Consider the following 16,941-nt stretch of genomic DNA (forward strand, 5'->3'; position numbering starts at 1 on the left):
CACACACACACACACACACACACACACACACACACACACACACACACCAAGATAAAAGTTTCTTGGGTCGCTAATACATTATGCTCCAATATATTTTATTAGAAATCTAATAAATTTAAAAACCTATAAAACTAATTTTTAAAACCTACCATGTGGTCGCAATCTAGCAACTTTTATTTTCTAAGCTAAATATGCTTAACCCCTGTTCTCTTCCGAGTTCCTATTAACTTTCTTGACTGCACATTCTCCCACCTATCTAGGGCTCTCCTTCCTTTTTTGTTGATGATTTTTTTTGTGCTAATCCTCTTCCCTGCTTTTACTTAAATTTTCTTGAAGATATTATTTGTTCCAATACAAATGATTGTTGCTATTGTAGAAATTGATAAGGAAATATTCCCATGTGTGAGTGCCCTCCAGAATTGTAGGTGGACACTTATAGCAGTATTCTGACCAGCCTCGGGTAGATTATCTTGAACTCAGCCTGTCCTAAATGAATGCCATTATTTTCTTTAAATGTATGACTTTCCTTCTTAGTAAATTAGTGGCTTTCTTATGCTTAGATTTATTCAGCCTAAATATTTCAGGTAGTCACTCATCTCTTTTCTTTTTTTGTATTCTGTAACTATGTTTTCTGAATAATAATGTTCATCTCAGTTCTCCATCACTGACATCATACTTTTTAACTAAAAACAAATGATGTCTCTTTTGTAAAACTTGGATTTGAGTTTTTATACTATCAGACGTAGGACTTAACTATGACTTCCATCATTTTATGACACTAACTAAAAGTTGATTCCCAAATTACGCTCTCCAAAGCAACAAATCTTCCCTGGTGCCTCAAGAATCATCTTCAATTTGACTGCAGCACTGACCATGTCATATAGTATCACCATTGAGATCATATTTATTTGTTATATCATCGTACTATTTGGCACTATCTAGAGAATTAAGATCTGGAGTCATCTTTAATGTTCCTGTCAACAACCAAAGAATAACCAAGTCCACATTGATTCATTACCAGTTTCTTTATTAATGTGCTTTAATGTGCACATGTGGATTTGCTAACACAGGATTCTGATTCATCAGGTCAGGGAACAGGCTTCAGATCTGACATTTCTGTTCAACTCTCAACAGACATGAGGCTGCTGGTAAAGACTCACATCTGAGCAGCAAGACAATAAGTGTCCTATAGGCCTTCCTTTCTCCTGACCTCCACTCTGGCTCATGTACCTGTCATCTTGTTTATTGTCCCATGGTGAATGTGCTCTGCAGATCAGTCATACGAGGTCACTTGTCCTGGTAGACTTGGCTGGTGATCTAGACTAGGTTAGGTGCCTTTCTTGAATATTCCTGATCTTTTCCTGTTTTCACACTTTTATTCATCTCTTCTAACTTGTTTTGGCTTCTCTGACTTGCTGTGCAATGTTCTTTGTTGTGCTATGCAACAAGCAGGCGTAACCTAATAACAGAACATGTTTGGCCTATGCTCTTAAGATTTACCAGACTCCAAAACAATGAGTTAAGTAAACCTGTGTTCTTTCTAAATTACTCAATATTATGAATTTTTGTCCTTGTAACAAAAAGTAGATTAAGATACATAGAGAGGAAATCATTGGCTTAGAGAGCACCCCAACATGAATTTTGGAGGAATCCTGTTTGTTCTTTTGGAGAACAGATACATTACATATGATCCTAGTACTTATGCTTACTATCAAGCAGAGATATGTTTCCATCACCTCCGAAGGTTGGGGAAATGGGTCAAAGGGATTAGAGTGTCCCTCCTAGGTTAGACACACATGTAAATAGACCTGTCCCCCAAACCAGGACTCCATTCCTCCTACGGTCATACGGATCTCTTATTGGCTAATTCCTTACCTCACAATGCTCTTTGCAGCATATTAAGAACACAAATGAATCAGAAAAAGAAATAAGAGTAAATAAAACAGAAAACAAGGCACTTGAGATCTAATTGCATCTCCTAACCTCCAGGACCCCTGTGTCAGCCAAAGGCTGTGACTCACAGCTCCCAGTGCAAACTCACAGCAGAGGTGATCACTCAGCTCAGTGAAGCCAGCCCAGGAAATCACAAGCTGGTGGGTCCAGATTCCACTAAGATACTCCCCCATTAGTCACTCATAGCCATCTTTTTTTTTCCCAGTTGAATTTTGGCTTCTGCAACCCTACTCCTCTAACTCGTGGAGACTGACAAAATCCAGGTGCTGTGGTACATAGGACCTATGTTATGATGGGACAAGAAAAGGATCACAAGTTAGAGAGGTAGTTCAGTATCTAGAGGAAAGAGTAGAGCAGCCAAATTAACTTCACAAACACAGATTAGGAGAGAAGGAAAGTATGAGAGACAGGAAAGGATTGAGACTGGTCTAGCAAGGCATCCACCCTAGTGGAGCACCAGCCAGGTCTATAAGGATCACATTGATGCCTCCTCTAAACCCATTATCAATACTCCTCAGTATGCATGTGAGGATTTGTTAGAACAGGATTCTAACCCAAAAGGTGAGGAGTTACATGTAAATTATACATTTCTTTGGGTCTCAGCAAATGTGAGGTGGCAGGTAGAGACCCACACACTGAGTAGCAAGGCTAACAAAAATCACAAATGCTATATTGGAACCCTACCCTCATTACTTCATGTAATTTCAATCACTTCCCCCAAAGCCTCACATCAAAACACCATGGATGCATGAATTAAGTCCCCAATAAATAAGCTTTGGGGGATACACTCAGAGACTAGCAGTGGGGCATTGTGTACTCTGAGACTTTGGAAACAAACCGAAGGGTCACTGAGAAGTGGTACAAGAGATGCTCTTATTCCCCTCTACTTTGTTTAGCTGCAGAGGTTGTGAAATTCTGTGGGAGAAAGCAATGTGGTTTGAGGAAAGTCTCTAGCAACGGTCCTTCATCCTAAGAAAACAGCTTCTCCCAGTGTGCGTGTGTTTCTAAGTGTGTCCCCAGAGGCATGAGTGGTTCAGGAACTTGGCACTGAACTGCTGTGTTCAGTGTGCTCCCTCACCCGCTACCTCCCAATCACCCTCCAGAGTCCCAACATGTTTTCAGGTACAAATCAAGAAACTGCCAAGTTCACTGGCTGGTAAGGGCAGCAGTTAAAAAAAAAAGCCAAAGAATGCTGTGCAAAGAAGTTTGTGGAAGGTGGGAAGCAATAGGGGGAAGGGAGAATATTTTCAGCAGCACAGAGGAACTCTGAGACCCATTTGAAAGACAGACACCTCTCTTATTGTGATTTCTACATTTATGCCTCTTTAATGGTCAGCGGAGATCAATAGAATGCCTTCTACATGGTTAATCATGTGTCCAATAGGTGGCATCGATGAACATGCTACCTATGGGATCCATGCGTTAACAGAGACGATCATTGAACACTGACTTTCACTTTTCTTTCTTTTCCTCCAGGGCAGCCACTGAAGTTTTGGCAGCTTTGCTGAAATCCAGTAAGCATCTCTTTAAAAGAGGGGCTATCTCTTCCCCTTATCTTTGTGAAAGGTACTCTTTTGTTCTGTGGCTCCATTCTGACCCATGAAGAAATAGAGAAATTCGTATCCCAAGTCTGTTGGAGAAAGAAGAGAATGTGATGGCTGTTGAAAAGCAAGTGAATATATCTGAAATGGACATGTCCACTCATATTCTATGATTATTAGTGTTGATTGTCAAGTGAACAGAATCACCTGGGAGGATGGTCTCTCGGCATGCATGTGAGAGATTATTACAATTGAATTAACTGAGGTGGGGGGATCCAGCCAAAGTGGGTGCCATCATTTCCTGGTAGGGCTCCTTCATTTGTTGCTCTCTGCTTCTTGGCTTTGTATATATCATGGTCAGCTACTTCAAGCTCCTGGTTTCTTGTTTTTGTTGCCATGATGAACTGTACCTTGAACTATGAGCCAAGATAAATCTTTTCTCCCTTGAGTTGCTTTTGTCAGAGCATTTTATCACAGCAACAAGAGAAGTAGCTAAGACAAAGACAACTGTCTTTATAAGGGAAGTAAGTTGTCTGTTGCAGCCCTTGGGACTCTTCAATTCCTTCTGACAGAGGAAGCAACCATTAAGCATACTAGAATAAATCAAAGCTTGTGGGATTGTCCAGTGGAATAAAAGGTTATGACTGGGTACGTAGCAGATTCTGGCTTTTGGTTTTAAAGTTTGCTCATGACTCTATATGCTTGGGCAGGTAGGGTGTTGGGAATTACTTGGACAATGTAGATGTTCATAAGGTTTTTTTTATTATTATTAGAAAGTTATTTCTTTCCTTGGCTATGTGAGTGATTGAAAAAAAATAGCTTGGAGGTTCTGAATTATTGTGAGGATTTTTTTTTTTTTTTTTTTTTTTTGCCTCATAGCCTTAGTCTAATTACATTGGGAGTCGATTTCACATGTGCAATATAATAGTCGGCATGATGCATTTGGGAGTGAAGTCTTGGCTTAATGTTTTTATTCTTCCCCTCTACATTCCTCCATCTGTTTTAATTTGGCACCTTGGAAACAAACTTCTTCAATGGTGATAGTTGTTTCTCTATAGGGAGCTCAGGGCCTGTGGGTAATGGGCGAACTTTAATAAAAGTTATACATAGATAAATAAATAAAAGTGAAAACACTCATTCTCTATCAAACCTATAATCTCTGTCAACCAGAAGCAAGGAGACAAAGCCAAAGTACATGATGTTTCCTTTTATAGACTGAAGCAGAAAATGAATCTTGAATTCATTTAGTTGATTGGAACTTTATACGGTATCAACGTCTGTCCACAAACACAGCTTTAGAGCACAGAGTAGACTGAAGGCAGTGAAAGCAGACTAGGAAGGGAAGAGAGGAAGTCTATGGAATTCTTAAGATGTTAATATGTTACTTGTGGGTTCTGGAGAGGAAGCTGTTGGGTATTCAGAGTCAGCTTATTGCAGGTTTAGCCTATTGATTTTCACTATGGCACATGGTGCCATCCTCCAAATGCTTGGTGTTGGATGAAGGGCGCGGAGTGTGAAGGAAATGAGTGTTGCTCACTGGGCTATCAGTGGGTGCCACTTTGAGACAGTAGCTTTCTCCTGAGTCCTCCCAGCCTAGTTTCAGCAATGGAAAACTTGACACTTCTTGGGAAGAAAACCCTGAGAGGTAAGCAGGGCCATATTACCTCCAACATACTTGAAGTTAAGTAGCCTTTCATAAAATGTACCCACGATGTGAAAAATCTAAAGGTAAAGTCTCACATTCCTCAACTTTCGTGATAAGGATCATGGAATCTTGCCCATAGTGTGTGTAACTAGGAATGGACTCAGTCACATACTGTTTTGCTGTTTTTTTTTTCACACACTGGCCAGGCTTAATAAGCTGAGCCTTCAGTGGTAGAGGGCTCTGCTCTGAGTTTTATAACTTCTATTTTACTTTTAAGAGCAGTGGCTCTCAACCTTCCTAATGCCGTGACCTGTTAAAACAGTTTCTCGAGTTGTGGTTAACCCCGACCATAAAATTATTTTGTTGTTACCTCACAATTGTAATTTGCCACAAGTTAAGAATTGTAATGTAACTGTCTGATATACAGGGTATCTGATATGTGACCCCTGTGAAAATATCAGTTGACCCCCCCAAAGGAGTTGTGACCCACAGGTTGAGAACCATTGTTTTAGACGTTGACTCTTACCTCCTGTGTAGACCCTCCCTTGGATCTCTCGGTTAGGTGCCCCTACTTTCTGCTCCCATAGGCTTTCCTACCTCAGCAGGCTGACTTCATTATACTGAAGTTTGTGTTTTCTTTCCTTTGTCTCTCAGCACGAGCTTCTCAGGGACAGGGGTTATTCCTATTGATCCATGTATTTCTCCTATTAGCACAAGGCTGAAAGTACATATTTGTTGATTACAATTAACTGATTGATTTGTGATGTTGACCCATACGGAATAGCAAGATTTCTCCCTACAACCTGAATCCAACAACCCATGTCTAGAACCGATGACCTTAACATTTGTAGTTCTAATCCCTATTTACTTTACTAATAGACTGCTAGGGAACTGAAATCCCCTTACAAAAAAGGCTTTACTGTCCCATTAGGAAGTCGTATGGGGTTGTCTGCTAATTCCGCTGAGCTGTCCATATGGGTCTTTTCCTGGGTCTTTGGTTATTTATACCATGAAACAGTTGATCAGAGGCTCTCTAATATTCTTTCTCCCACTAAATACACAACATTCATTCATATCAGGGCCGTTCTTCCTTGTTGCCACTGGCATTTTGAATGGAGTATTTCTTTCCTGTTGAGATCTCTTTTGTGCAATGTAGACCATTTAGTGACACCCCTGATCTTTATGGACTAGCATCTGGCATTGTGTTTAGATGTAATGACCCACCCCCCCATGGGAATCAAAATTGCTTCCTGTTGAGAAGGTGTTAGGGTGCACACCTGACCTCCAATCCACCCAAAGTTTCACAAGATCCTTCCCAAGATACCTGTTTCTTGGTATTTCATAAACATTTTCATGTTTCATGATTGATCTAAGGTTTACCAGCATCAAGAATCATTCATATGTATTTATAAGCAACAGGAACACAGAAGGAAGAGCATTATTGCAAACATTCACAAGTTTCAGGGCAACCTGTGGGGGAAGATCTTGAAAATCTTAAAGTAAGGAGAGGAGGGAGGTTTCATCACCAGGAGCAACTCTAACGTGTGGGTGGAAAGGTTCTGAGGTCATAGGTGAGCTCAGCATAAAAGGCTGCACTTAGCTGGAAAAGTTAGGGCCTATAAGAACAACCATAGCCTAATAGATAGGTGCCATTGTTGTTCTACCAGCCCAACCAAAGTTTACATGGCGTGGAGTATCTGGGACTAGATGACACCAATCTAGGTAGGCTGGACTTCCTGCAGAGCTTGGAGAGTCTTGGGTGTTTCTAGTCACTTATGGCATTTATCTGTCATTTGTAGCTAAGCCTTAACGTGGAATGCCTTTTAACTTGAATTGAAGAGTGAGATCCTATCAGCTGAACTAAATGCAGGAAGTTGGGTTTTTGTCTAAAATTCAAAACCACATTTAGCACAGCTCGCCTGAAAGGTCCATGCAAACTTTTAGCTGGAAAAGACATGCTTGTTTTAGGTGGCGGCTATTCTGGCCTTGATGTTTACTCGTCAGTGAGTATAAAAGTTGGCAGTTGTAGTAGATCTCGGTAACTGCTTCACAAACAGTGAACATTGCCCTGTCTAAATAAAACTAGAACAAAATATTTACTTGTTGGGGGTAGTTAGTGTTCCCATGGACTCAATACTGGGGCAGGCTGAGGTCACCAAGATCCTATTTAATCATGGCTGAATGGAGTCAATCCCCACTAGTAGCAGAAGAACCAGGACTCAGAGAGGTGTAGGCCTACCCTCAGCAAGACACAAGGAAAGGGGAGAACTTCGGATCCCATCAGGGAGAGTTTATCATTTTACTTTGGCTCTCTCTCCCTTATCAGAGGCTAGGGGAAAAGCCAGCACAGGAGATGTGGCTGTTTCAGAAGAGAAATGAAGCAAATGACATCTCAAATCTCTTTCAATTCCTGGGCAGGCAAATTTTGCTTAGAAATCTGAGACCTCATGTCCAATTGTCTCACCCATTTCACACTAGAAATGAAAAAAAATCATTGTGCATTCGAGAGTCCATTTGTTTCTGTCTTTTAGATTAGAATGGCCTGATCTAAATTCCACATTGTTCCTCAAATCAGTTTTTCTCTATGCTCACACATGCACAAATTCTCCACTAAATGTTTCTGTACTGAGAGTGTGCCTCTTTGTGTTTTATTCTATCCAAAAGCACTTAGCTTTTTATTATCAAAATTTAATAAAGCTTTGATTAAGAAATCGCACTACTTCAATTGCTTGTGCTGTTTTTCTTTAACAAGCCAAAAAAAAAAAAACGTCGTGTGAGCTCTCTCTCTTTTTCTCTTGCTTGCTCTCTCATTCCCCCCCTCTTTACACTGTGCTTTTGTTTCTCTCACTTCTCTCTCTGCCCTTCTTCCTCACTCCCTAACTCCTCTCCTGATATCACTGTTCCCAGAGTCACCCTCTCTTTGTTTTTTAACCTCCTTTGCATAAGCATTAGCCATGAATGCATTTATGAAAAATTATGACCATGGAAGCAGCCCTTGAATGAGGAGCAGCAATGGGATTATAGTTGATTTGTGCTGGCCCCAGGGATGAGTCTTCCAATAATGTCTTGGCATTAACCTTGCTGCCCAGATTTAAAGGTCATAATTTTGCAACAAAGAAACACCTTCTGGTTCAGGCCCTAAATCTTACTAAGGGAATGAGAAGTCTACTTCATACCTCTCCCTTCTTTAAGAATTAGCTTTTAGAGGATGCTGGCCATTTGCAGAGGTTAGGGGATGGAAGGAGCCTGAGAGAAGTTAGCAGAGAAAGAAACACAGAGAAGAAAGGAGGGAGAGGGGTATACCAGAGGACTAATGGAAGGTTTGGCAGGAAGATGAGACTTCTCACAGCACTTCCCAGCTAATGTTCTGTCTGTCTGTCTGTCTCCCAGGGGATTGCCTGCAGCACTGGCACTGCAGTAATAGGAAGGAAGGACAAACCCTGTAAACACAGAGCATGGCCTGACACCCTTATGCTCAGGGTGGGCACCTGCTGTGGCCTGCTGGTTGGCAGTGTATACATGCTAGAGGACATGGTGACCAGATGACTTTTCTGCTTTGGAATGCCAATTTCAATAGTCTCCAAAAATGCTAGAAGTGCTGGCATTTCCTCAGAATGGATGTGTGTGTGTGTGTGTGTGTGTGTGTGTGTGTGTGTATCTGTGTGAAGATGGTTGACATTGTGGCTCCTTTGGTCTGATGGCCATACACAGATACCAGCAAATCAGTGCAGCCTTCATTGGATTCATGTGTGTGTTTCCACATAGCCTGTGACCTTCTATCCAGGAGCATTGACCTTCCTTGAGAAGCCTGGTACTCCAGGTTTTCCAGATGTTGTGCTTCCGTTTCCTAATGAAACTAAAGGTCAGACTGTCGTGGCTGAAAGACCTTGAGTTTCTCTTACATTTCTTCAAACATTTGTTGTTTAGTTTCTCTCAGCATGTGTGTACATGAGTTCACTTGTATGTGGAAGCTAGAGATCAACTTCAGAAGCTGTTCTTTAGTCAGCATCCATCTTGTTTTCTCTTTTCTGTTTTAAAGAATCTCTTACTCAACCCAGAGCTTGCCAAGCAGGGTAGGTAACTGGCCAGTGAGCCCAGTGATCTGTTCGTCTCTTCCTTCCCAGTACTGGGATTGCAAGCATGTTCATGACCGTACCTGATGTTTTTGTGTGGCTTTTGGAGATTGAATTGGACTTAGGTCCTCATGCCTGCATAATAAGCACTTTACCAGCCAACTGATCTACCTTCCCAACTCAATTATTATTTATTTATTTTTGATTATATTATAGTAATTTCTATGTCATGTACAGTATGATGTTGTGAAACATGACACACATGGGATGGCTAAGTAGAGTGAAATAGCTTTTCTTTTAAACTTAGTCTTACTCCTTAGAGTAGGCTGGCCTAGAACTTACTGTGTATCTAGACTGGACCTCAACTCATGACCCTCTGACCTCAGCCTCAGTGTTGAGATGACAAGCATGGGCCATTATGCTTTGCCAAACATGTGTGTTTGCTGAGTAGAGAGCTTAACCACATTAATTAGTGGAGCCTAATTAATTAGGCTCCCTTAAAAGGTAATATGGCCCTGGAACACGCTGGAAACTCTTGACTTTACTTGTCCCTTTCTTTCCCAGAGGAGAAAACTGAGGAGAAGGTAAGAAAGGTAGCAGGCAGAGCTCTCACAGAGCTCATCTTAGATCTCAGCACACTTGCCTCTCTCAGGGCAGGTCTACACAGCACCCATTCTCACCATTGTCCAGCATGAGGTGCCTTGCTAATCCTTTAAGTATAAAGTGGTTCTCAACCTTCCTAATGCCATAATCCTTTAACACAGTTCCTCATGCTGTTGTGATCCCCACTGCAAAATCATCTCATTGCTACTTCGTAACTTTAATTTTTGCTACTCTTATGAATAATATAAATATTTAATATGTAGGATATCTGATATGTGACTCCCATGGGGGGGTCACGACCCACAGGTTGAGAATCGCTGTTTCACACAGACCGGAGCTAGCCTTGGTTATCAATGATCATGTGCTTTCTGCAGGTAAACATATACAACCATTTTCTTTGTTGAACACCCACACAGGAGTTGAACTTCTTACTGTATCCTCATAGCTCATATCGGGCCACATTAGAGGAGCTGTTAATTTTTAATGTTGGATAAGGAAGAAGTCTAGTTTGCTAGAATTTGTTTCCACTGTGCCTTAGTAACTGTGGCATGTTCATAAACTCGACATCTCTTCTTCTACAATGACTTCTGGGGGGAAGTATGCAATATATTTCACTGATGAAGCAAAAGTCTCCTTCAAATAACACAGATTTTATTTTATTTTATTTGCATTTGCCACCCAGGCACGGACTGCTGCATTTGGCTTCCTAAGAAGGCAGCACAGCAAGCCACAACCATCACAACACTGACACCCAGCATTTATGGAGTCCTCTGCTATGTCGGACACTGTGTATACATTTAACCTGAAAAGGAGCTTTTGCAATCCCCATCTTACAAGTGAGGCAACCGAAGTTTGGAAGGCTTAAATAATTTATCCGGCAAGCAGGATTCGGAGTTTACCTGGCAGTCTCTTCCTCCCAGTGAGCTAAGCCCTGTGCGTCACCAGGAAGAGATTCAAGAGGCTAGGTTTACTTAACCCAAGGAAGGTACAACCAAATGTTGAAAGGAGGCTAAGTAAATGTTGTTCAAGTATCAGGAGGGTTAGTTTGGAGGACCATGTGTTACTTAAGTCAGAAACATTATACGGTCCACTGTAGTTGAATGGGACCCAGTGAAGAGATGTTGGAACACTAGCATGCGTGTGAGGAGCCTGTGTCTACCGCTTGGAGGGTGAGCATCAGGCAAGGCTGATGAATGAGGGCATGAGATCCTGGAGCATGCAGGGACTGGAAGGATTATAGGTTCCTATTACATCATGCCAAATTCAATTTGGCATATTCCTCTTTATATTCTTGGATTCAAGTCCAGTCTTGTCTGCCAAATATTTACGTATTTTGCATAGGTCCATAAGCGATTTTTTTTTTTTTTAAAGTTTAAATTAAAAGGCTGCAACTATTCCACTTGTCCCTTTTCCTTCCATCCCCCACTCCTGGAGTCTGACGTTGCGGGTTGCGTGGGCGGAGCTGCAGACGTCCGCTCCTGTAGTTCATGTTCCTGCCATGTGGTGGCGCCGTTCTCCTAGTTTTCTCCACCATTGCTAGTCCAATATTTATTTTCGGTGAGTAATTTGTTTATCAGGAGGTTATTTTAATCTAATTTTGGCCATATTTGCGAGCGCACACTATCTGTGCTTCCCAGCGTTAGCAGCTTGCATGTCTTGAAGGAAATTAGCTGAAGACGGTCTCAGAGGCTTTTGTGCAGCCATTATTTAAGGGAGGTGAGAGCAGGCAGGGTGAGTGGAGCCCGGGGTTAGAACAGCGGATGGAATTTGTTGCCTTCCCGGTGGTGGTAGCATGATTGAGCAGGATTGACCGGGGACGGGGGGTGGGGGAGCATTCGATTATCATTTCGCAGGCTCTCTCTGCCTGACAGCAGCAACGCTGGCAGTTAGGGTCGCTCGTCTTCCGGGACTTATAAAGGTCGTAGATTGGTCTGGGAAGGACAAAAGTTTTCTAGTTCAGCAACCCTCTGCAAGAGGCCCTCCTCCCAATTTGATGGCATTTTAACGAACTGCTACTGCAAGCCCTCTGTAAGCTGGGGAGTGGGGAGAGATTGGGAAGAGAGCGATTGCATACCAGAACACCCACAGCAACACCCACATGGTGATTAATAATACTTGCTGGGCACTTTGCTCATGTTTCGTTGAATTCTTTGTCCTCATTTATATACTAACCATAGTACTCTGCCTACTTTCTGTGCCAAGACGTAGTTAGTAGAAAGTGAAGACTTGCTGAGATCCCACAAATAGCACAAGGAAAGCTAAACTTTACCTCAGCTGTGACGGCTACCCAAGCACCGAGTCTTCACATACCTGTCGATCTTCAGCTGCAGCCAGGAAGCCTGGACTCTGGGTTCAGCCACAGATTGACTATGTGATCCTAGACGTGGTCTTTGTCATTGCAGTTGAGACCAGGTTTTTCCATAAGTGGAGGGTTGGTTAGAGGATGGTTTGAGGCTTCTTTGCAACAGAGTCTTATGTTTTTTGTCATCAAAGCCTAAGCGTGAATGGCACACGTGCAGCAGATACAATGGGAATACAGGTGGAGAGCCTTGTTTATTACAGCTTGGCTTTTCCCTTGCTTCCTGACTCCTGACAGACACCGAGAAGCTTCCAGGGAAGTTCCTGAGGGTCTGGAAAAAAAATATATTTATTGAAAACTTCTGAATGAATTTCTGAGTGGGATTTCGGGAGCTTGACCTGTTGTTTGGAATTGTAGCTTACAGATGGAGTGGCATGATGTTTCCGGTGGGAGGCTGGGAAAGTGTGCCACACTTTTCATTAACAACAGCAACAAAAGAGCTAGTGAAATTTGACCCAGAGAAAGCCAGAGTTTTGTATTCACCGTCAAACCCAGTCCAGCCATTTAATGGGCCTAATTAAGCAATTGAACTGAACCTAGGTCATTGAATACAGTGTACTAGATGGCAGGAAGGTAAGACAATGAACCTTTTCCTGCTAGGGTCAGCCTTTTCAGAGGTAACCATCCTGGGTCTTAACAGAGATATGGGTGGTGGTGATGAGATGTTCCTGCTTGACATAACATTTGTCTGCAAAATTATTATTGCCAAGCAGTTGTTAAGTAGGCAGGATGCTATCTCTTACCACCTCTGTCACTGGGGCTTTCCCTCTATTCTAACATTTGCCTGCAAGTTTGCATCACAGTGTTCCTTTGAAAAGACTGTAAAAGCGTTCAAGGTTCCAAGTCATGGATGAAGATGGCATGGATTTGATAGAACTGCATAAGTCAATCACCAGAAGGGCAAGATATGGTAGAGAACAGTGTTTGCACAGCGGTTATGGTGTCTGCTCTAAGGATACTGTGGGGTCAGATTATAGCAACCACAGAGACATGGTTATTAAGGTAGGCTGGTGTGTCCCCTCAAGAAATAATGAGTACCATAGAAGTAGGTGACATGACAGGAGTGGGGATAGAGCACTGGACCTTTGGTAAGAACTTTGGTAAGAGTCATTATTAGTTTATGATTACCATCATTGGAGGTTTCAGGAGTTGATGGTAGACAGGGATATGGCTTGTTCAAATTTAGTCTCCCAAGATCTGCCCCTTGCATTGAATGATACCTGGTTGTTTTTAGTGTCTCTCTTTCCTCTGGAAGGCTTTTCTGTGAAATGGCTAACAGAAAATAGCTTGGAGTTTGTGGACCACACAGTTTCTGTTATAGCTATTTCCCTTTGCCCTGAGAGGGCGGAAGCAGCTACAGGCAACACATAAAGGAATGGCTGTGGCTGTGTTCCCATAAAACTTTGTAAAAATAAGCTGTGGGCAGTATGCTGACCCCTACTTTAGACTGAGTGAGCCTCAGCCCTGGGGACTGTATTCCATTAATCCTTATTTCTTAAGCCATTAACTCTAATGTATTTTATACAGCAGATACTCAGAGCAAGTTATTTGAATAAGCAAAGGAATGAATAAACACACAAATGCATGCAAATCTGGTTCCCTTCAGTCCATCATTATACACTCTCTTCATTTTCATTTTGGGTCCTCAGGAGTTAACATCCCAGGTTGCGGAGTTGTAAACCCTTTAGATTTTAGAACTTGTATCATTCTGGCATAATTGATGGCTGGCTGTGGGTTGACACAGATAAAGTATCACAAAGATTTAGAGGGATAGACAAAAGGATAAACATTCCCCAGCTCCAGAGGCACAAGACTGCTTCCTCATCACACCCAGGATTGACTGTACAATTATTTATTTATGTCAAGATGTACATCAGCTGGTTCCTAGAAATCCTAGAAGTAGCAGGTTACAAGGCAACTTTCATATATTAGCTCACCTAATGCCTGCCATAGTCCTGTAAGACAGGTAAATATTTAACAGTTCTACAGCAGTGACTTTCAATGTGATTGATTTTGCCCCCGAAGGAACATTCATTGTGGCTGAGGACATTTTGACTGTCACATCTGTGGGAGGGTTGCTCCTGGAAGCCATGGAATAGAGACCGATTTGCTCCTAACATCCTACGGAGCTCAGGATAGGTCCCTACAATAAGTAATATCCAGACTCAGATGTCCACAGTAGGAGGTTGAGAAAGCCTTGCTCTCTTGAGACTCAAAGAGGTTAGCTGAGCTCCTCATAACTATGTAATATGCATTGGGTATGTTAGGAATAAAATATACCCATTTATTTCATTACAGAAGGTTGCATATCTATTTTTTTCAAAAGAAAACAATTTCGAATGAAACCTTGGCAGAAATGTGTATATAAATGGATAACAGTGAAGGTTAGAAATTCTATTCAAAGTGTTCCTTAGCTCCTACCCCAAACCCCAGACCTCTATTGGAACCTCAGTTTCTTCCTCATTTCCTGGAACCATTGCTGTTGATTTCTGGTCGGTGGGCAGTGTGTGTGTGTGTGTGTGTGTGTGAAGTTTCCATGTGGTGTTGCTTGTGCAGGAAGAGAGAATGGAGACATAGGTGTTATGGAGGAAATCAGTGATGGTATAGTCTGAGTGATAGGAAAGAGAATGGAAATATTGATAATTATTAATGCTGGGTTCAAAGGAGCATGCAGAAGGCTCAAGAACTTGGAATTTCATAATGATGTGTTGCTGGATGACAAGGCCAAAGGCAGCAGGCTAGACGTGCATGCTCTTTGTTCCTCCTTGCATAGTAGAGTCTGGAGGTTCTGTGAAGCATGAGCTGAATTACATTTCTGTAAAACCACAGAATTCTCTTCCTTGCAGTCCACAGTAGTACTCAACCGAGCACTGAGCGGGCGATGCCACAGCACACAGGCGCCTCCTGTATCAACTGGCAGAGATTTTCTTCCTTCCAGGTATAAATCCTGCCTTATTTGGGTGTCCTCCTCTGCTGCACTGACAGTGGAAGCAGCCAAGAGTAGTGAGGGCCAGGGCTTCTCAGGGGGCTTCAGCAGGAGAAACAGTTATTCTTGGGGGTTGGTGAGCATTTTTTCAACCAATGAGAATCAGCTCCAAGCAAAACTTTTGGCGAGCTGGACAGTCAGTCCCTGAAGTTTCCAGGCAAAGCTGTTTATTTCCTTGGGGCTTTTTTTTTTTTTTTTTTTTTTTTTTTTTTTTTTTTTTTTTTTGCAGAGATGTCACAGACAAGTAGTAATGGGGGAAGGTGAAAAAAACCCTGACCTAACAGGTTCCTTCATTTTTGCCCACCTTTCTGCAATGGCTCTCAAGGTTCACATGTGTGTGTATGTGTGTGTGTGTGTGTGTGTGAGAGAGAGAGAGAGAGAGAGAGAGAGAGAGAGAGACAGAGACAGAGACTGAGAGAGACAGAAACAGAGACAGAGGGAGAGGGAGAGGGGGAGGGGAAGGAAGAGGGAGTGAGCAAGTGAGAGACCCTTATCCACCTTTCTGGTCATTTCCTGTACCTTCTGCCCTTACTTTCCCTCCTGGCTTTAGCTCTCCAGCTTTTTGTTCAAGTTTTAGCAATTTCCATTTGCTGTGCTCTCAAGATTTCAGGGATTTCTCAGCTGTAGGTTTGGCCTCATAACTCCTTCTTACCGTGTAGTCTTGGCCCAAGTGCCTCATCTGCACTTCCCTGTCCACACAATCTAACATACCTGCCCCACCCAGCCACTGGAGCATCACGCTCTTCCCACTAGCCACTACCCTGAAGATTCTGTGTTTGCCAGCACCTGCGTTCCTCCACTGCCTGCACACATATGCATGCCACCATGCATTTTGTTTTTGTTAGCTGTGTCCCTCCTGATAGCAATAGTGCCCGGAACATATTGACATATCACTGATGCTAAATAAATGTTTGTCGAGTGGAATACTATAGCACCCAAGGTGTGTGTGGGCATAGTTTTAGTTGGCAATTCATTGCTTAAAGCAGGAACAGGAGCAGCAGCAACGGCAGCAGGATTTGGTTTTGAGGGAGAACGTCTCGGTTTACTTGTGTATGCAGAGTAAATTATCCAGGTTGCTGCTGGGAATCAATTGATTTTTAGATTTTTTTTTTTTAAGTATCAATATGACAACATGATCATATTCTCTGCCACCAATGGAAAGAATCATCAGTATTCAAATAGTTCTAAGAATGAAAATAATGCTGCCAACTGCCGTTAATGCCCTATCACTGGTAATGTCTTACTTTGGAAAAAAACGTGGAAGATATGCTTTGAAATTAATAAATACAGAAGCCAGTTCTGATGGGCCATTACAGCTGCTCAGGAGGCTGTGGGAAAAAATGTAAATTCAAAGCCTGGCAATTGGTGAGAGGCTGCCTCAAAACAAACAAATAATAGATTGGAGATATGGCTCAGCCATTAAAGGCTAGGTTCACATCTCTCTCTCTGTGTCTCTGTCTCTGTCTCTCTCTCTCTCTCTGTGTGTGTGTGTGTGTGTGTGTGTGTGTGTGTGTGTAAAGTGATTAAATCACAGCTCATTGGTACAACGGTTCAACTTAGGTCTACTTTAGGTACAAGCCCCAGATCTACACAAAAAGAAACCAGTAAATTAGGATATGGGAGTATTGATTTGTTTACTATATGTGATACAGAATGTTGAATCAGAGAATCTCTGTTCTAGGGGCCTTTCTGTCATGGAGTAGAGTGTGGCTGCCAAGTGTCCTTCACCAGGAAGTGAGGACAGAGGACAGGAGGAATAGCAGAACCTTCCCTTGTACAGG

The 16,941-nt window shown here is 42.3% G+C and overlaps 1 protein-coding gene across 1 annotated transcript in view; it reads left to right on the top strand.

The window, feature by feature from the left end:
- Agbl1 (AGBL carboxypeptidase 1) overlaps positions 1–16,941 on the top strand; it is an 820,675-nt gene that overhangs the window by 62,007 nt on the left and 741,727 nt on the right. Inside the window, exon 6 of the mRNA XM_055623242.1 lies at positions 3,430–3,467. Coding sequence (XP_055479217.1) covers positions 3,430–3,467 — 38 coding nt within the window. The remainder of the gene's footprint in view (positions 1–3,429; positions 3,468–16,941) is intronic.

The sequence above is a fragment of the Psammomys obesus genome, unplaced genomic scaffold (assembly GCF_907164565.1).
Source record: "Psammomys obesus unplaced genomic scaffold, mPsaObe1.curated_primary_1811, whole genome shotgun sequence".
In the NCBI taxonomy this organism is placed as follows: Eukaryota; Metazoa; Chordata; class Mammalia; order Rodentia; family Muridae; genus Psammomys; species Psammomys obesus.